The sequence below is a fragment of the Phoca vitulina genome, unplaced genomic scaffold (genome assembly GCF_004348235.1).
Source record: "Phoca vitulina isolate PV1807 unplaced genomic scaffold, GSC_HSeal_1.0 scaffold68, whole genome shotgun sequence".
NCBI classification, from domain to species: domain Eukaryota; kingdom Metazoa; phylum Chordata; class Mammalia; order Carnivora; family Phocidae; genus Phoca; species Phoca vitulina.
This window is the reverse complement of record NW_022589771.1, coordinates 2,921,609-2,942,059: the sequence shown is the minus strand read 5'-3', so window position 1 is coordinate 2,942,059 and position 20,451 is coordinate 2,921,609. Positions and strand designations below refer to the sequence as shown.

Below are 20,451 nucleotides of genomic sequence, written 5' to 3'. Positions count from 1 at the left end.
ATCTCACTCACTTTTAGCAATCCTGTTACCTTGTCTGTATTGTGATTTCCTGTTTGAGATGAAACTGAAAGGGATAAGTAACTTTAGTGAGGTTACATTCCTAGGGGGCAGGTCCAGCTGCAAGCCCACTTTGTGTGATACTCATTCATGAATGTATGATGCATTTATTCAGTAAGTGAAAGGCTATTGTATTCAAGGTTCCAGGGAGACCAGTGTGGATGAGATGGACAAGGCTCCTGGTTTCCTGGGGCTTTACACCCTAGGGGTAACCAGAAGTAGCAGGCAAGTTACTGTAATACAAATTCACATTTGTATGGGGATGGGGATTGGGGTGGGGTGGGGAGGGACAGCTTTTGTCCATGGGGTGACACTTGTCTTGAAGGATGAAGAAGGAAAGTGAAGCCATGAGAGGATCAGAGTTGCCGTCAGTCTTAAAAACCTGCATAGCTCTTTGCCGCATCTACTGCAAGAATGAAGACCATTGTCAGCAATCAGACTGTCGACATTTCAGAAGATGTCAACATCACTCTGAATGACACAGTGTTACTATGAAGGGCCCCAGAGGAACCCTGAGAAGGGACTTCAGTCACATCAATGTAGAACTCAGTCTCCTTGGAGGAAAGAGAAGAGGCTCTGAGTTGACAGATGGTGGGAGCTAGAACAGAACTGGCTCCTGTCCGCACTATGTGTAGTCCTGTACACAAGGTGATCGAGGGTGTTACACTGGCCTCCTGTTACAGGGTGAGGTCTGTGTACGCTCCCTTCCCCGTCAACGTCGTTACTCAGGAGAGTAGTTCTCTTGTGGAAATCTGAAATTTCTTGAGTGAAAAATATATCTACAGGGTGTGAATGAGGCCAGGTGTCGCTTTCTTGTATCTCAAGCCCAGGAAGATGAGTTAATTCTTGAAGGAAATGACATTGAACTTGTATCAAACTCAGTTGCTTGGATTTAGCACAACCGGTAAAAACAAGGATACCAGAAAATTTTTGGATGGTAACTATGTTTCTGAAAAAGGAACAGTTCAGCAGGCTGATGAATAAGATTTAAGTTGTCTAGTTATAGAAACAGCAAGATGCCAGTTGATTTTTCAGACTTAATTTGTGATATTTTAAAGATGTAATAAAAGCTGTACTGATTGGGGGCTTTTTCTTAAACGAATAATCCTTTCCAACTATTTGGCAATTAAACCATCGCAGAAGTAAAAAAACAAAGAAAACCCTGCATAACCTCTGACCCAGCAGTTACATGCTTAAGACTTGTTTTTTTAAGGAAGTTTGTTTTGTGCCTGTTGATAATTCATCTTTTCTGAATTGCCTTTTTATATCTCTTACCTGCTTTTCTACTGCTGTCTTCCCATTTTGTAAGAATTCTTCATCTCTCTAGGTTCCTTTAGTCGGCCACATGTTCTAGGTTCCTGTCCAAGCTTGCAGGCTGCTTTTAGTTTTGTTGGGAGCTTTTTTTTTTTTTGGAGCTTTTGTTTTTACGGAGGTTTAAGATTTTTACTTTGGTTACATCTGTTAATCTTTATTTTGTCTTTAGGGTTGTCCTTAAAGCCCTTCTGCACTCCAAAAATTAATATTATAAAAGGCAGTATTATGTATCTATTCATCGTTATTATTTTCCAGTCCATATGTAGTTCCTTTGTAATGTCTTTATGTTCAGTTGATTTGAGCGTATGGTTGGTGTGAGGTATGAATCTAGCCTTTTCTAAACTGTCAGTTTGCAAGTACCATTTGAGTCTTCTGTCCTTTCTCTACAGGGACTGTCGTCATCATCATGTACTACATTTTTGCTGGCCTTCATCTAGACTTTCTTCTCTGTTTCTGTAACATTCTATATTGTGTTAGTGATCAGATTTTATAATACATTTCTTATTAAAATGGTTTATCAGATTCCCTTTGCTCAGCATTTTAGCTCAAAAAGAAGATGATCCTTAAATACACAGTGTTATGTTTTCAGCCAATTTGAAAGGAATTGAACCAGTAGCTGTGCAGCCATGGATCCTTTCCGGCTCGTTACTCAGTGGGGGACTAATATTTCTATTCTGAATGATTTAATTGTATTTACTTAAGAATTCATACATTTCAGGACTCTGCAGCTGAACCTAGAATCTGTATCAAGTGCAGGGCTTTTATTTGACTTTTTGTAAGCTCTTGTTTTGTTTGTATTGAGTTTTATGAATTTGCTTTAAAGACATAGCTGAAATGAATAGGTTTTATTTCTCTTGGTCTTTTAGAATATGGCAGACTTCTTTTTTTTTTTAATTTTATTGTTATGTTAATCACCATACCTTACATCATTAGTTTTTGATGTAGTGTTCCATGATTCATTATTTGCGTATAACACCCAGTGCTCCATGCAGAACGTGCCCTCTTTAATACCCATCACCAGGCTAACCCATCCTCCCACCCCCCTCCCCTCTGGAACCCTCAGTTTGTTTTTCAGAGTCCATCGTCTCTCATGGTTCATCTCCCCCTCCGATTCCCCTCCCTTCATTCTTCCCCTCCTGCTATCTTCTTTTTTTTTTTAAACATATAATGTATTATTTGTTTCAGAGGTACAGGTCTGTGATTCAACAGTCTTGCACAATTCACAGCACTCACCATAGCACATACCCTCCCCAGTGTCTATCACCCAGCCACCCCATCCCTCCCACCCCCCACCATTCCAGCAACCCTCAGTTTGTTTCCTGAGATAAAGAATTCCTCATATCAGTGAGGTCATATGATACATGTCTTTCTCTGATTGACTTATTTCGCTCAGCGTAACACCCTCCAGTTCATCCACGTTGTTGCAAATGGCAAAATCTCATTCCTTTTGATGGCTGCACAATATTCCATTGTATATATATACCATATCTTCTTTATCCATTCATCTGTCAATGGATATCTTGGCTCTTTCCAGTTTGGCTATTGTGGACATTGCTGCTATAAACATCGGGGTGCACATACCCCTTTGGATCCCTACATTTGTATCTTTGGGGTAAATACCCAGTAGTGCAATTGCTGGATCGTAGGGTAGCTCTATTTTCAACTTTTTGAGGAACCTCCATACTGTTTTCCAGAGTGGCTGCACCAGCTTGCATTCCCACCAACAGTGTAGGAGGGTTCCCCTTTCTCTGCATCCTTGCCAACATCTGTCGTTTCCTGACTTGTTAATTTTAGCCATTCTGACTGGTGTGAGGTGATATCTCACTGAGGTTTTGATTTGGATTTCCCTAATGCCAAGCGATGTTGAGCACTTTTTCATGTGTCTGTTGGCCATTTGGATGTCTTCTTTGGAAAAATGTCTGTTCATGTCTTCTGCCCTAGAATATGGCAGACTTCTTGATGAAATGATAAACTAAGTCTGGCTAGAAGATGTTTTGCATTAATATTGAAAACTATGATCTTTACTGTGTTCATGTCGCTGAAATTGTTCCTTGACCAGTACTTCACTATTTCATAGCTTCTTTGGGCTGTAGCATACTCATACATTTTGAAATGTCCTGTCTCTTCTGCTTTAATACATCTTGTGAAATATTTAAAAAAACAAAGAGGGTTGACTTTTTGGGGCGTATTTGTCTCTTCATTAAGTTCCATGTAGGACTCAGGCTTTAATTAGTCTTCACACAGGTTTATTTTAATTATGTTCTGCTTAGAAAATTCAGTTACTTTCATATGTTACAACGGAATAATCTCAAGTTTAGTGGTTTCTTTTCAGAAGTCAGCTGATTTATGGATAAAGCCCCTGAGTATTTTGCCTTTTGTATTTTATTCCTTTCAGATGATCTTACTCCCTATTGTGATGGTCAGTCAGAACTCCCTATCAAGAATATCAGAAATCTTAGATTTTCTTCTTCTGAATAATTTGTAATTTGGAAAAAAACAGGGCTTGCTGTTTTGCTAAGTAAGGGAAGAAGAAAATGGTATTAATAGGTTACACAGAATTACTAACTAAGGATATGTCCTCCTTTGGTATTGGCTGAAGCATTAATAGCATTTTCCAGGCAAGCCTCACTTTATGGGATGGCTGGTGGATGAGTTTGCTTCAGATTTTCAAATTGGTGGGCAGTGCTGGTAGGATTGGTGTGATTGCGTAGCACGTGATAGTAGGCTTATGGGATGCTTTACTTGCTTAAAAGCAGGGGCCTAAATAATAAAGTTACAATGATATCTTGTAAGTCTGTAGGTGGAATAGATGCAGTGATTTAATGGTGTCATTAAGGCCTTGGTCTCTGTCTTTTTGATTGGGCAGTTGACATCTTGGCTTTTTTCTCCTCAAACTATTAGTTTTAATGGTTGCTATCATATCCTAGAAACGTGGGAGGGAAGGGTTCTTTTATTAGGGAGGAGAATTTTTCAGGAACATTGCCCTGCCTCAGAAAGTTTCTTCTCCGTGTCATTGCCCAGGACTATATAGGAGGGTCCTGCCGAAGTCGGGGGAGATAGTGGCTGTAGGGTGAGCAAACCTGGTCTACTCCAGGAAGCTAAAACTAGTTCTTTTTCCTGAATTAAAATCAGTGCTTTTGAGTGAAGGATCTTCATGCCAACACTAGATCATTTCTCTGCCTACGTCCTTTTGGATAACCTGAGGGTTAATCTCTTTTCCCCTTTTACATCTATAGCAATATTTATCTTGCCATTGACTACTAAACATGCATTTCTTTATAAAGCTTAGAAAAGAGGCCAAGAACTTCTGTGGCATCAGAGGCTGAGGGGAATTACTTAAGGAAGACATCAATTTTTTTTATTCTGTATCAAAGACTATGCTGTCACTTCTTATTTCATTGTGGTACTGTATGCCCATTATATAGGAGTTGTGATATGATGTGGTAGTTATGTGTTTTCCCTTGTAAGGTTTCTAGATGTAGTTTAATCGAGGGAAAGCTAATGGTCAGATAGGAACATATTAAAGATATTAAACATTCATTCTAGATCCTGATTAGATTATAGTATCCCAGACTTTACAGAAAAAGCTACTTTCTCCCATAACTTTCCAATTAGACAGGTTATCTAGACCCTGCTACCACTTTGTTGTATAGTTGCTCCCCTGGGCTTGAAGAGGCTCATGCTCACAGCAGTATTTAGTGATAGTGATAGTAACATGGTGATCCTAGGAGTATGGCTGATACACTTTCTGAGAGTGACTGTGGCTACAAAAAATAAGATGGTAGAGAGATTGGCTATTTGATGTTGGAAAGAACTTAGTTCTGGCCTCATTCCTGAGGATGTTGTATAACTGCCTTACTCATTGAAGTCGCTGGTAGAGACTATTACCAGTCTGCGTAGGACTTGAAAATAGTGAAGGAACATTATTTATCATATTGATTTGGTCAGTATGATACTAACTTAATAATCCAGAACCATTTTCTTTTTTAAAAACATATTTGAGATTGAGAGCGCGTGTGTACACGAGCAATGGAGGGGCAGAGGGAGAGGGAAAGAATCTCCATGCTCAGTGTGGAGCCCAGTGCTTAGTGTGGAGCCCACCGTGGGGCTGGATCTCATGACCCTGAGATCCTGACCTGAGCTGAAGTCAAGAGTCAGCTAATGCTTAACTGACTGAGCTGCCCAGGTGCCCTTTGTTTTTGTTTTTTAAGATTTTCTCTTTAAGCAATCTCTACACCCAGTGTGAGGCTCACACTCACAGCCATTTTCTGTTCATCATTTTTGTTGCCTGTATTGGGACTAGAACCACCATACTTTCCAGAAATACCTTGTTTTATACAAAAATAGGTTAGCAAACTTCCTCCCCCTTCATCTTTTGATGATTGTGCTAGAATCCTCAGAAATGCAATGAATCTATAATTCTTTTATGGGATTACAGCTGCTGCATGGAATCCATTTCCTACAACACCTGGACTTCGTGTAAGTACACCTGCCTATGTTGAAGCCTCCTATTATTTTAATGATCAGTTTTATTGCTTCTTCAACTCAGGCAGCGAGTGTAATCTAGAACGTTTCCCTTCTAGATCATTTAAGAGATAAAATAAGACCATGTTTAGCACTAGGAAACACTCTGTTTAAAATTTTCTGTCCGTACCTTTTCTATTAGAGAAGTTGTTTTTAGCCATGTCTGTTATAGCTCGCCTTTAAGAACAAGTCTCCACTCAGGAGACAGGCTTGGTTGTGTAACTTCAAAACTTAAAGCCAATTATATAAGTTATCTATCCACCTGGATAGTAGAAATCTTAAAACTATTAGAGTGATTTTGTGCCTTATAGAAGCCATATTGCCATTGTTCAAAGTCATTTTATCTTTCTTAAGCTTTTTAGATACATTATTTAGGTTGGTCAGTGTGAGTACTTCAGTGGGGGGGTTTTGTTTTCAGATTTGCATTGCTGACAAGTTCTTAGATCTGATTTTCTTGGCCCTGTTGGAATTACTTTCTAGTTCCTTCTATCTCTTCCCTTCCATGATGAGCTCATTATCTACAACAGTTTTTGGACTTTCACATGCTGACACTTGGAAGCACAGAGTGCTAATTAGTATTAAGAAACACTTTGATGTCTACTTGAGCTTTGATAGGCCTTTGGAGTTTTGCTGTGGGATATCTGTCAGGGTAGGAAACAGAAGTCTGGTTGAGAAGTTGAAGATATTTTATTTAGCCTCTTCTGTCATTAGGGCTTATGAACAAATATTTTAAATATTCTATTTACTTGAGAGAAAAAGAGACATAGAGTGGGGGAAATGGGAGGGGCAGAGGGAGAGGGAGAGAATCTCAAGCGGACTCCATGCCGAGCATGGAATCCTATGTGGGGCTCCATCTCACGACCCTGAGACCACGACCTGAGCTGAAATCAAGAGTTGGACACTCAGCTTTTACATCCGGGAAGCGTCAGGTTTAAGCTATGCGATTAAAGAAGCTGAACTAATTGTTCCGATGGATGATAGAAAGCAAGACATGATAATCAAGAAATTAAGGTGATACGGGTGAAGTCCTGTTTGTTTAGAATCCTGTGGTGCACTGCCAAAAGGTGATCTTAAATCTCAACAGCTTGGGTATTGAGTGGCAAATAATGTTCTGGAAACTGTCAGCGAGGTGTTTTCAATATAGGTCTGAATGTTTTTGCCTAACTATGGCGTTTAAGTAGAGAATAAGTGAGCACTTCCTTGCTTGCTATAATTAAATAAAATGCTGGATTCATCTGGGGGGAAAAAAAAGTTGGACACTCCACTGACTGACTGACCTGGGTGCCCCACAACAACTTTATATTGAATCCAGGCTTATTTTATATTTGAAATAATGCATAAGAACCAAAAGTGAGATCTTGAGGTATGTTTCAGATTTTCTTTGGAGCAGGGTTTCTCAGGGAGCTTGAAAAAGTGTAGGGGGCACTGTTGGTGTCGGAGTGGCATGGGGATTACTGTAGGCATTGATGGAACGGAGCCAGGGGCACCGTGTGTCCTGCACCTACGGACAGTCCTGTGCAGGGATGTTTTTGTCTTTCCTCAAATGTTGGTAACGTCACCATTGAGAAACCTCATCTCATGATTGAGAAACCTTAATGCAGCATTAAAGTGTGACATACAGATCAGGTAACATTAGGCATCTTCATGAGTTAAACTTACACAGTAACTTTTGTGTTTTTAACTTTGAAGTACATATGCATATATATATGCATATTTATAAAGGTTCAGGTTGATGAATTTGGATGTGTGTTAATACTGATGAACCCATCACAGTGAAGATAGTGAACATTTGTATCACACCCCAAAATTTCTTCTTCCCCTCTGAAATCTCTCCTGCTTTTCTTTTCTCCCTGCTCCCAGCTACCTCTGATCTGCTTTCTGTCATTATATATTAGTGTGCATTTTCTAGAGTTTTATGTAAATAAAATCATACAGGGTGTACTCTTTTTCTGGGTTCTTTCAGCATAATTATTTTGAGACTTCATCTCATTGTGTGTTATTAATGATTCATTTAAAATTTAAATTCAATTTAATTAACCTATAGTATATTATTAGTTTCAGAGGTAGAGTTCAGTGATTCATCAGTGGCATATAACACCCAGTGCTCATTCCATCAAGTGCCCTCCTTTAATGCCCATCACCCAGTTACCCCATCCTCCCTCCCACCTCCTGTCCAGCAACCCTCAGTTTATTTCCTAGAGTTTAGCATCTCTCTCTATGGCCTCCCTCTCTGTTTTGGTCTTAATTTTATTTTTCCTTCTCTTCCCCTCAGTTCATCTGTTTTGTTTCTTAAATTCTACATATGAGTGAAATCAAATGGTATTTTTCCTTCTCTAACTGACTTATTTCACTTAGCATAATACCCTATAGTTCCATCCATTTTGTTGCAAATGGCAAGATTTCATTCTTTTTGATAACTTTTTGATAACTGAGTAATATTCCATTTACTCCCGGGCCATAAGTTTTTGTTTCTTCATTTTCTTCTGGGGTATCTTTTTCTTCTATGCAGCCTCGTCTTCTGGTTTAGGAACAATCTGGTCTTCTTCAGTAAGGATTGCTCAGTGTGCCAGGAAGAGCTCTTGTGTGGGTTAATCTGACCATGAGCCCTGTAAGTTCTACACTGCACCTTGGGGGCTTTGTTCACCTGGATGTACTCAATGACCGGAGAATCTACATCTAAACCCTTAAGTTCAGCATTACTCTCTGCATTGTTAAGCGTGTGCAGTAAAAATTCAGCACTCTTTTTGGGCCATGACCCTGTGTGCAGCCCCACTGTTTGGCCTGGGCACACCTACCACCTCCACCATTGTAGCAGGGCGATGGCACACATGGCTTCTGCAAAGTGACATCCTTCAGATACTTAGTGGCTTTTCAGATAAGTGTACCCTTGATGGCCTGGGCAGTTGCATGTGTGTTCTTAAAGTGAACACAAAGATTTGAACCTCTTGGTTTGCATGATTTTGTAGGGTTTTCTGTCTGGGTCAAGTGAACAGCGATCACCTCAGTCTGCTTCGGGGAATAGCACCCAACTGTTTTCCAAAGTGGTTGTACTGTCTTCTGTTCCCACCAGCAGTTTCTCCATGTTCTTGTCAATCTTGGTCTGGCCAGTACTTTTAATTTTAGCCATTCTAACAGGTGTGTAGTAATACCTCATGGTTTTAATTTGTGTTTCATCAGTTACCAGTGAATGATGTTGAGCATCTTTTTGTCTGTGTGTGTGTGTGTGTGTGTGAGACATGTCTGTTCACATCTTTTGCCTGTTTTTAAAAATTAGATTTTTTTTATAATTGAATTTTGAGAGTTTTTTATATTCTAGATACAAGTCCATTATCAGAGATATGCTTTGCAGACATTTTTTTTCAGTCTGTGGGTTGTCTTTTCATGCTCTGAACCGCGCCTTTTGAAAAACCAGAAGCTGTTAGTTTTGATGAAGTCTAGTTTATCGGCTGGTTTTTGTGTGGATTGTACTTTTGTTGTCATTAGAGATCTTTATCTAACCCCAGGTCATAAAGATTTTCTCCAGTGATTTCTGTGATAAGTTTTTCAGTTCTAGATTATGCATTTATTTTTTTTTAAAGATTTTATGTGTTTATTCGACAGAGACACAGTTAGAGAGGAGACACAAGCAGGGGCAGAGGGAGAGGGAGAACCGGACTCCCCACTGAGCAAGGAGCTCGATGTGGGACTCAATCCCAGGATGCTGGGATCGTGACCTGAGCTGACGGCAGATGCTTAACAACTGAGCCACCCAGGCGCCCCTCTAGATTATGCATTTAGATCTGTGATCTGTCTTGGGATAATTTTTGTTTATGGTGTGATGTATGGATCAAAGCTAATTAAAAAAATTTTTTTGGCAAATGGATATCCAGTTGTTCCAGCTCTGTTTGTTGAAAAGATTATCTTTTGTCCTTTGTGCTTTTGTCAAAAATCAGTTGCCCTCATACAATGATTCCTGAAGTCAAGTATTATTTTTATACCTCAACTCTATGTTTTTTTTTTTTTTTTTTTTAAAGCTGCTTCGGCTTTTGTAGGCCACTTGCATTTGAATATGAATTTTAGAATAAAATGGTCATTTTCTGCAAAAAAGCCTGCTTGGATTTTGATTGGGTTGGCTTTGAACCTATAGATCAGTTTGCTGTTTATTTAGATCTTCTGTAGTTTCTTTCAGCAACGATTTGTAGTTTTCCTTGTACATGTTTTTCACATGTTTTGTCAGACTTATCCCTAAGAGTTTAATATTTATTGATAATATTGTAAATAATGTTTTTAAAACTTGTTGTCCAATTTAGGTCTTGTCCAATAAGCATGTGGCTCCTGATCATCTGTTGCAAATCTGCCAGCGCATTGGTCCCATGTTGGATAAAGAAATTCCACCCAGTATTTCAAGAGTCACTTCTTTACTTGGTGCAGGAAGGCAGTCTTTGCTACGTACAGCAAAAGGTACCTTAATTTGAAGAAGTGTTCTGCTTTGTAGCTTATTAATAATTATAATTGTGAAGTAATGTATGCATTGTGGAAGAAAGGCGATATGTAACTATAAACCATGCTGTGGACTATAAAATTTTCTGCGTTTAGCATAGACATTGAATTTTACTACATAAGTGTTTAATGGGTCCTTCTGCATTTAAAAAAATGATAAAGGTTTAGATGTTAAGCGAAAAAGCTTGAATTTATTCTGAGATGTGTTTGAGGTTTTATCGATGTGAGTTCTTAATTTTCCATTTTGTAGCTCACTTATAACTTCATTGAATGTAATTGTATGTGTCTAATAAACTCTTTAAATGCTAGAAGTATTTTATTTGGTATTTAGATTCTGAAAGCCCTTTGTAATAAGGGGAAGTGATTTTTTAAATTGGTAGCAGTTTGAAACAAGCACCAAAAATGTACAATTGCATGGTTCTTTTCATCAATTTAATTTTTTTGCAAAGTTATGTGGTAGCAAAATGTTTGGAATTGCTGTTCTTTTTCTGTTAGCTTGGTATAAATCACCTAGACTAAGTATATGTATGTGATATGATCTATGTATACAACGTGGCTGAACTGCTAACGGGCAAGAATGTTGGCTCTTCTGATCCTGAGTGTGTGTCACGTGCACTCCCCATGATTACCTTTATTCTGATTCTGAGTGTGTGTCACGTGCACTCCCCATGATTACCTTTAAGATCCGTTGCTGAGACGCTGCTGCCGCCTAGGTGCACCAGCAGGGTAAAGCTTGACTGAGGAAGAACAACCCTCCTTCCTGCTTCCATGCCAGCCTGGTTTGTCAGCTTTAGTTATTTCCTCGTGCTCTGTGGCCCTGCCACACTGTGGCTTGGGTCAGGAAACTGTTCTTATTCTCCCTTCTCTGCGTCCCCGTTCCCCTTGTAATTATTCTATTTTAGGTTGTTATGTAGTAGTTGCCTGAGTGGCCCGTTTTCCTCTGTTTTCTTTACTTGTGTCAAGCTCCGTGTCGTTTTGTGATGAGCACTGCTTTGGAACTGGCAGACCTTAGAAGAGACTTAAGCCAGCTGCCCTAGGGTAGGGGTCCATATTTCTCTGTTTTGTACTGGCGTCCAGAGAGGATGCCTTGTAACTGCTCTTTGGTCATGATAGTGGTAATGAATCCGTTCATGTAAAAAGTAATGTGTGTGTTAGGTTGGGGCACCCGAGGCTCAGTAGAGGTTTATATGCCCTCCTTCCCTTCCTCTTCCATTTGTGAAGAAGCTGATTTCTGGCACAGCATAATCTGTGTTCTGCTGCTATCTCCTATAGAGGGGGCAGATGTTTCTTCTTAGTGTATTTGTTGATAGGTCAAAAGGGACGGACTCTAGAATTAGCGTTCACACTCACAGATCCTACGTGCTCTTGGGTAAAGGCTTATCCGTGATCCTAAAACAAGAGGAAAGCCATTTAATTTTGTCAGTATTTCCTAAGGAGATTAAAGTCATGGTAATATTGGCCAAAATTAATTTGAAACTCCGTTAACATTTTAAGCATTTTCGTATCAGTCAAATAAAATTTTTCTTACAAAAATTTCCATTTTGGGAAAGTTGGATCCGTTGTGATTAAGATCTCTTACCATTCATATCGTGTGGTGTAATTCTGCATTGACGAATAAAAACTTACTCGGCATAGACTAGGACTTGGGAGTCAAAAGATCTGGTTTTACAGTCCGTCTGGACTGGGTCATTGGCAGCGGGTCTCTTGAAAGGTCCCAGAACCTTTGAGCCTCAGTTACCTCACTTGTGCGTTGGCGATCACACCTACCTCACAGGGTTGTTGTGAGGATTCAATGAGACGATGTACGTGGAAAGCACTTTGTACACTGTAAAGTGCTGTACTCATGTTAGCTGTTGTTGTTGTATCTGAGATGTCTTAATTTTTTTTTCCCCTTCAGAAATAGTCTAATAAACCTCTAGGGCTTTTCTGTTAAAGTATATTAGTTGGTAAAACTTTGAATAAACAGTTTGTTACAATATACGTAAGTATTCTATAAAATCTTTCTTGGGGTTAACTTTCAAGATTTTATGTGTATCTAAAATTCGTTTTAAAGACTGCAGGCACACAGTTTGGAAGGGCTCTGCCTTTGCTGCTCTTCACAGAGGAAGACCTCCAGAAATGCCAGTGAACTATGGTTCCCCACCCAGTCTTGGTGAGTGAGCGTGGCTTGGCACGTGACCGAAACCCTGCTTTTAATTTCTTGACCGACTTTGTAACGGCTTTGTAACAGCTATATTAAAATTTAAAAGGAAATACTGGTAGTGTTGTTTCAGTAGTGATAAGTATCCATTTCCAGACTTACTGTTTTCCTAAAGTTATTACTAAACGTAGTAAAAATTACTGAAAGATAATCTTATGCTAATAAGAAGCCCATAATGGTGATTATAGTAGAACAGAGTTGGGGAGAAACTAGTATCCTTAGGATTTCTTGAACGTAGATTCTGTGACCCTCTAGAAATTGTTGTGGAGTTTTTCTTCGTTTTTTACATTATTGGCTCTTCTTAACCATTTTCATTGTTTTTATTTCCTAGTGGAGATACATCGAGGAAAACAACTCACAGGGTGTTCCACTTTTAGCACAGCATTTCCAGGAACTATGTATCAGCATATAAAAATGCACAGAAGGATTCTTGGACATCTGTCTGCTGTTTACTGTGTAGCGTTTGATAGGACAGGACATAGAATCTTTACCGTGAGTTAATGTTTTAAACTCAATTTGGTATCATCTGGAGCACTTCAGTGTGCATTAGAATCCTGTAGGCAATCTTATAAAATATGTAGATTCTGTGGTTCCCATTCTCAGGGATTTTGACTCCATAGATCTGGGGTGGGGCCCATGAATTTGCATTTTTATTAAGTATCCCAAGTGATTCAGATGCAGATAGCCAGGCCTTGTGTAGTGTTTGTGAGACATTGACTTAGTGGTTCATGGGCATGATCATCAAGGATCTTAAAAATATGCATGCCTAATACTTCCCTTCCATCCCATTCTAGACCTACTAATGAGGATAGTTTCTAGTATGTCCAGTAACCAAAACAGACCAAAAAAGCTTCCATAAAAATCCAAATCTTTGCAGGTGATTCATATTCATATTGACTACTCATTGATCCAGGGAAATTGATTACTTGAACAGGGAAAGATTATTTTATTATTATTATAAAACTATATATAAATATTTGTAATCTAACATTTTAATATTTTAAGGGAAGATAACGATGGGTCAGAAGTTTAAGTTTCCTTTTTCAGTTGTGAGATTCAGAGTACATACTAAAAAATTTGCTGAGTTAGATGGATGCTGGCTGGTGCCACAAATTTGAGACCCTGTTGTTGGGTTATTTAAAATGAGGGTGCTAGTCCCGTTCTTTTTTAGTTGTTTTTGAGATTGCCACTCACTTAGCCGGTGAACCATAGGTCTGTCCTAATGCACATCAAATTATTTAGCTTGATGTGAGCAAAACTGACATTTAACCATTGTTAATTGAAATAGGTGAGCCATGAACTTTTAGTTGAACTCATTGCTTGGCGGGGAATTTTGGGAAAATAGTATTTATAATGTTGTCTGATCCACAGAAATGAAAACTTCATAGTATCTTTATAGAGATGTTATTTGATTTGAAGAAAAAAATAGTTCCATACGTGTTCTGACTGTAAGATTCATAATTTACAGAATCTTACACAGTTGGAAAGAGAAGAGTTATAGATACTTAATTTGAGTGACATGTAAATAGTATTTTTAAAAATGCTAGGCCATCTTGGTTACTTCTAAGTATTAGCAATTGTGAATAGAGCTGCTGTAAACATGAAAAAAAATGCTAGAAAAGACTTGCTGTTTTAACATTTGTTTTTGGGTGTATTTTTTCTCAGGGTTCAGATGATTGTTTGGTGAAGATTTGGTCAACACACAATGGCCGCCTGTTATCAACATTAAGAGGTCATTCTGCAGAAATTTCAGATATGGCAGTAAACTATGAGAATACAATGATTGCTGCAGGGAGCTGTGATAAGATAATTAGAGTGTGGTGCTTGAGAACTTGTGCCCCAGTTGCTGTGCTCCAAGGACACACGGGGTCAATCACATCTTTACAGGTAAACTAGCTTTAGTGTGCACATTTGTGTATGAACTTTTGTTCAGATTCTTTCTCCTTAGAGATGAGAAATAGTAAGATGCTTAGTAATTATGTGATCTATTTTAGTAACCAAGAGAAAATGTAATTAATCATACCTCCATGAATCTTGGAAGGGTGAGGTAATGTTGTCCGGTGCAGCTAAGGGCTTTACGTGAAGGCATGATGGATAACTTCCTGCTTCCTAATTAGGCTTACAGTTAAGCTGGGGGAATGTCAGTTACAAACAGGATAGGTTCATGATCTTTCTTTCTTTCTTTCTTCCTTTCTTTCTATTTATTTACTTATTTGAAAGAGAGAGACAGCGAGGGAGGGAACACAGGCAGGGGGAGTGGGAGAATGAGAGGGAAGCAGGCTTCCCACTGAGGAGGGAGCCCGATGCGGGGCTCAATCCCAGGACCCTGTGATCATGACCTGAGCTGAAGGCAGACGCTTAACGACTGAGCCACCCAGGCGCCCCGGTTCGTGGAGGATAATTTTACACATACCCAGAGTAGAATAGTATAATGGACCCCTAGGTGCCCATTAACCCATGGCCAATTTTTTGCTCCAACCACACTTCACTTTGTACCTAAAGCAAATCCTAGATTTCATATCATTTTTCTGTAAATATTTCAGTGTGTCTTTCTAAAAGATAAAAATTTCTTCTTAATAAACACAACCAAAACATTATCATCATACTTATTTTTTTTTTCATGTTCAAATTTCCAGTTGTCTCATCAGTAGCAATATTTTGTTTGAAGGAGGAACCAGACAGAACTTATGTCTTATAGTTCGTTACTGTCAATTAAAAGAAGCTTAAAACAAATTGCATTCCCTTGCCCAATTTTTTAAAAAATGCCCTTGCAGTTTCTTTGTTTAAAGAGTTGGGTTGTTTGTGTGTGGAGTTCCCACAGTCTGGATGTTACTGTCTGCATCCTTGCAGAGCGGATCAACATGTTCCTGTGTATTTCCCGTAACTTGGTTGTTGGATCCAGAGCAGTGGTTCTGCTAAATGTGCATGTGAATCACTTGGAGGCCTTGTTTAAAACACAGATTGCTAGGCCCCACCACCAAAGATTCTGATAGAAAGTGTTGGAGGTGGGGCCTGAGAATGTGCATTTATAATAAGTTCCCAGGTGCTGCTGCTGCTGTTCTTCCTCCCCCAGGGACTGCACTTTCAGGATCGTTAATCTAAAGGCTTGAGCACCTGGAGGTGTACGCTCTTCTAGGCATGAAGTGTCTGGTAGTCTCTCTCTAGCAGCCATTGAGGATACTGTCTTAGAGTCATTAGTTCATTCAGAACTGAAAATGGTGCTCTTCGGTCAGTTTTTTGAAAATTTTGTTAGGAAGATACCGATTTGTAAGGCCTTTTAAGGCACATTGGTGCCTCTGACTTGATTTTGGATAAAACTGTGGGAGTGGTTCCACTTTCAGGTACGAATGCACCCAGGCTATATGTTAAGTGATCTGTAAATAGATTTGGTGTGAAGTCCTGTGACGAGAGACACTTTTCTCAACTCTTCAGTCAGTTTTCTTGAAGAATAGAGATAACGGATTTATTTTTGAATGAAGACAACCAGAATTGAGATAGTGTTTTATTTTGAAACTTTAAGCAAGGTTTTTGGTATGCCTGTTTATTTTAAGGAAAGAGTTCTTTAGAAGTTTTCATAGTCTGAACATTAATTCAAATCTTCATTGTGTGTTCCACAGTTGACATTGTGTTATTTGATATGAACTTCTAGGCCAGTGTAGCAGCACATGAGAAAACTTCTGGCTTTGTGCTGGTGTCTGTCCTCAAACCGTCATGGAATCCCTCAGTGTAAAAGTGGAGCTCTGGTCTTTCCTATAACCCATTCCTTTGGTAATGGGGCCCACATTCGGTTATCACCTACTGAAAATATCTGAAAAATCTGTTTGGGTGGTAGTAAGTTTTTATACACCAGAAAGTTCATCTCTACTTGCCAGTGGTTACCAAAGTTCAAAGTCAAACAAGTACACAATTTTAGTTATTAATCTTTTTTATATTCTTTGCCCTGTTGTTACTGGCATGTAGAAACCATTTTTCACTAAAGGTTTGTTTTTTTTTTTTCAATTTATATTAAAAAAAGATGTACAGGTAATATTGTTTGCAGAAAAATTAGACAGTAATAGCAAATAAGAAGGTAAGCCTCCATGATCTTACCATCTAGAAATAGTCACTGTGAATATTTTGATGTACACCTTTCTCAAGGATAGCATTATACAATGTCATTTGATATAATTTACATTCTCAAAAATGTTAGTATTATTACAACCAGAAGTAGAACCTTTTGTCTGTCTGAAAGAATAGCAAATGAGCATTCTGCAGGAAGGAAAGACACTGTATAGGTGGCTTGGACTAGCTTTCCTTTTTAAAAAGAACTTGAGAAGTTAGACACAGGTGAAAAAATACCTGAGATACACACAATGAGAAATTAGGACACCAAGATAAGGAAGGCGAGGAGCTATGAGTCAGAAGGCATTTGCCAGTTCCAGAGGAGGTGGCCATTAAAGCTCAGCAGAATTTTTGACACACTTGTAGGGGTAGAGAGGATATAGATTGAAAATACCTACACATAAGTTCAACTAATTAGAATGGAAAAAATTGCAGCAGAGAACTGCAAGTTAGTACAAAGGAAATTCTAGAGTTGAAATAAAAAGCTGAATTTCAGAATTGAGTGGATGGTTTTAATACATTAGACATGACTGAAGAAATTGGAGATTTAATGAACTGGAAGTGAGGTTGGAAGAAAATAAATGGATTGAAGCACAGCAGGAGGAGGTTGGACTCTCAGGCTCTGCTAAAAAAGATACTACATGTCTGTACATACATATGCCACATGTGTAATTGGGTTTCCTGAACAAGAGGAGAGAATGAAGCAGAGCTGTATTTGAAGTGGTAACAGCCGAGAATTTTGCAAAATGCACTGGAGAAATAGAGCCACAGATTGCAGAAACACTGGGGATCTTGAGCAGAATAAAGAAGAATACAGAAGACTACAGCTATTGAACATCACCCTACAGAGAAATCTTTAAGTAAGCAGAAGAAAAAATAAAGAAGCACTAAGACTGATGATTAGCTTCTCAGTAGGATAGTGGAAGTCAATAGACCAAGAAACACTTCTAAAGTGCTAATAAGGGCACCTGGCTGGCTCAGTTGGTAGAGCATGCAACTTGATCTCAGGGTCGTGTGCTCAAGCCCCATGTTGGGCTAAATACATAAAAAATAAATAAATAAAAATCTTACATTTGGATTTATTTAAATAAATAAAGTGCTAATAGGAAATGACTGCCTGTCAGGAATTCTGAACCTATCGAAAATAGTGCTTTAAACACATTTTCAGACAATTTCCTAGCAAGGGAACAGCCCTAAGGGGGGAATTCTAAATAGTAATAGGCCGAGAGGGAAATGTGATCCCAGGCTTGGAGATGCAAGAAGGAATAAAGAGTTAAAAAAAAAAAAAAAGGTGTGTGAGCACATGAAAAAAAACATCGATTGTATACAAGTATAATAGCTTATGGGTTTAAAAATTATTACAGAGAATCTAACAAATAATAGTAAAAGCTTGTATATCAGGAGGAGGTAACTTTAGTATTTTTAACATCTTTGCATTGTTTGAGAAGTAGACTTTTAATAAGATGAAGATGGATTTTGTAATCTCCAAAATAACAACTAAAAGAATTGTAATAGAGTGTGTAACTACCAAGCTAATAGAGGGGGAAATACGGAATAATTAAAAAAAAAAAAAAAAAAAAGGGCAAGAAAGAGTGAAAGAAAGGTGGGAAGACCTAGGATGCTGCCAGGCTGTGATTAGGTAGCAGTATGTTCATGAACACTTTATTTGTAAGTGCATTAGGTGGTTCCAGTGAGAGACAAAGATTTCAGACGGAACTAAGAAACAAAACCCCATCTTTGCTATAAGGCTATAGGGAGGCTGGAAGTAAAGGATGGAAGACTTGCAAATACCATAAGGCTGGTGTAGCATTCTAATATTAGCTAATAGGGTTTTAAGGCACTTAACATTTTTAGAGGCAAAGAGGGACAATTTATAATAAAAAGTTTCATGAGATAGAAGAGTTCTAAATTTAGGAATGTGGCATCAAAATACATAAAGCAAAAATAGAATTTATGAGGAAAAATGGACCTCCATAATATAATCATAGTGGGAGGTTAACACACCTCCATCTCTCCATAATTGAAAGAAGAACCTATGCTATAAAGAAATCTTGATTTGAACAACAAATGATGACCTTGACCTGGATGCCAGATTGAAACATTGCATATGATATCTGCATCATTTCTTTGTAGTCATAAGTGGGGTGTTTATGTAAATACTATCCACATTCTGACCCTTAAAGCAACTTCTCAACAAATTTGAAAATACTGAAATAATCCCAAGTATATATTCTCTGACAGTAGTGTAGGTAAACCAGAAATTACTAACAGCCAGAATTAATGGGAGAATAATCCTCAAATTAAGCAGTATACTTTTAAATAATACACATATTAAAGGAGAAATCACAATAAAAATTTAAGAATACTTGAACTGATCAATGAAAATATTAGGTATTGTGTATTGTGGGATATAGAGTTTGGTAGGCAGCCACCAAGATGGTGTTCAATAATTCTTGCCTTCTGGACTCATGCCTCTTGACCTGTCTTATTCTCTTGACTCATTCATCTTGAGGGAAACCAGCTGCCATGTTGATAGGACACTCAAACAGCCCTATGGACTGTTCCATAACATTCATGGCAATTAACTGAAGTTTCTTGCCATAGGCATGTTGAGTCAGGCCTTTCGGAAGCAGGTCCGCCACCCCCCACGTAAGCGCAGGCTGACATCTGCTGTAATCTCATGAGACCCTGAGCCAGAACCACCTAAGCTGCTCCTGAATTCTTGACCCTTAGTGATTTGGGGTATGAATATATATTGTTTTTGGTAGCTACATTTTGGGGTAATTTGTTACATGGCATAAGATTATTAATACACAGCGGAAGCTATGCCCAAAGGGAAATTTATAGCCCTCAATGCATGTATTTAAAAAAGCTGAAATTCAGGGGTCAAGTATTTCTCAGAAAGTTAGAATAGGAAACAATAGAGGACAAGAACATTAGGAAGATAAGTACAGAAATTAAGAATAGAAAAGTAAGCCTAACAGTAGAGAGAGGATCAGCAAAGCCAAAAGTTCTTTGAAAGACCAAAAATGTTGCTTTAAGAATGCTCAGGTAAGAAGAAAATGTCAAAAATTACCATTGTCAGCTTTGAAGAGGGCCATCTCTATAGACCCTTTAGACATTAAAAAGAGGATATTTTATTTATTTAAAATTTTTTTTTTTTTTTTTTTTTTTTTAAAAAATTTATTTATTTTACTGAGAGAGACACAGCGAGAGAGGGAACACAAGCAGGGGGAGTGAGAGAGGGAGAAGCAGGCTTCCCGCTGAGCAGGGAGCCCGATGTGGGGCTCGATCCCAGGACCCTGGGATCATGACCTGAGCCGAAGGCAGACGCTTAACGACTGAGCCACCCAGGCGCCCCTATTTAAAAAATTTTTTGATGTAATCTCTAACCCCCCCCCCCCCAGTGTGGGGCTCAAACTCCTGACCCTGGGATCAAGAGTTGCTCTTCTGACTGAGCCAGCCAGGTACCCCTAAAAAGAGAATATTTTAAATGGCTATATAGGAAATTTGAAAATTAAGATGGCTATATAGGAAATTTGAAAATTAAGATGCAACAGGTAAATATTCAGAAAAACACTTATCAAGACTGCCACAAAAAGGAAGAAAATCTGAATAGATCTATAACTATAAAGCTGTGTAGTTAAATTTCTTATCCACCTATGTAGTATTTCTGTTAAAAAAGTTTAACCTGAATCTCATGAGGAAGCAGTCAGACAAATTCAAATTAAGAAACAGTCTGTGGGCACCTGGGTGGCTCAGTTGGTTAAGCGACT

At 38.6% G+C, this 20,451-nt stretch overlaps 1 protein-coding gene across 4 annotated transcripts in view; it reads left to right on the top strand.

Moving 5' to 3' along the window:
- The window catches only part of BRWD1 (bromodomain and WD repeat domain containing 1), a 116,380-nt gene that overhangs the window by 10,327 nt on the left and 85,602 nt on the right, over positions 1–20,451 (top strand). For all 4 annotated transcript variants that reach the window (XM_032392636.1, XM_032392635.1, XM_032392633.1 and 1 more), the window contains exons 5-8: positions 10,185–10,335; positions 12,428–12,526; positions 12,906–13,066; positions 14,240–14,461. In XM_032392636.1, coding sequence (XP_032248527.1) covers positions 10,185–10,335; positions 12,428–12,526; positions 12,906–13,066; positions 14,240–14,461 — 633 coding nt within the window. The remainder of the gene's footprint in view (positions 1–10,184; positions 10,336–12,427; positions 12,527–12,905; positions 13,067–14,239; positions 14,462–20,451) is intronic.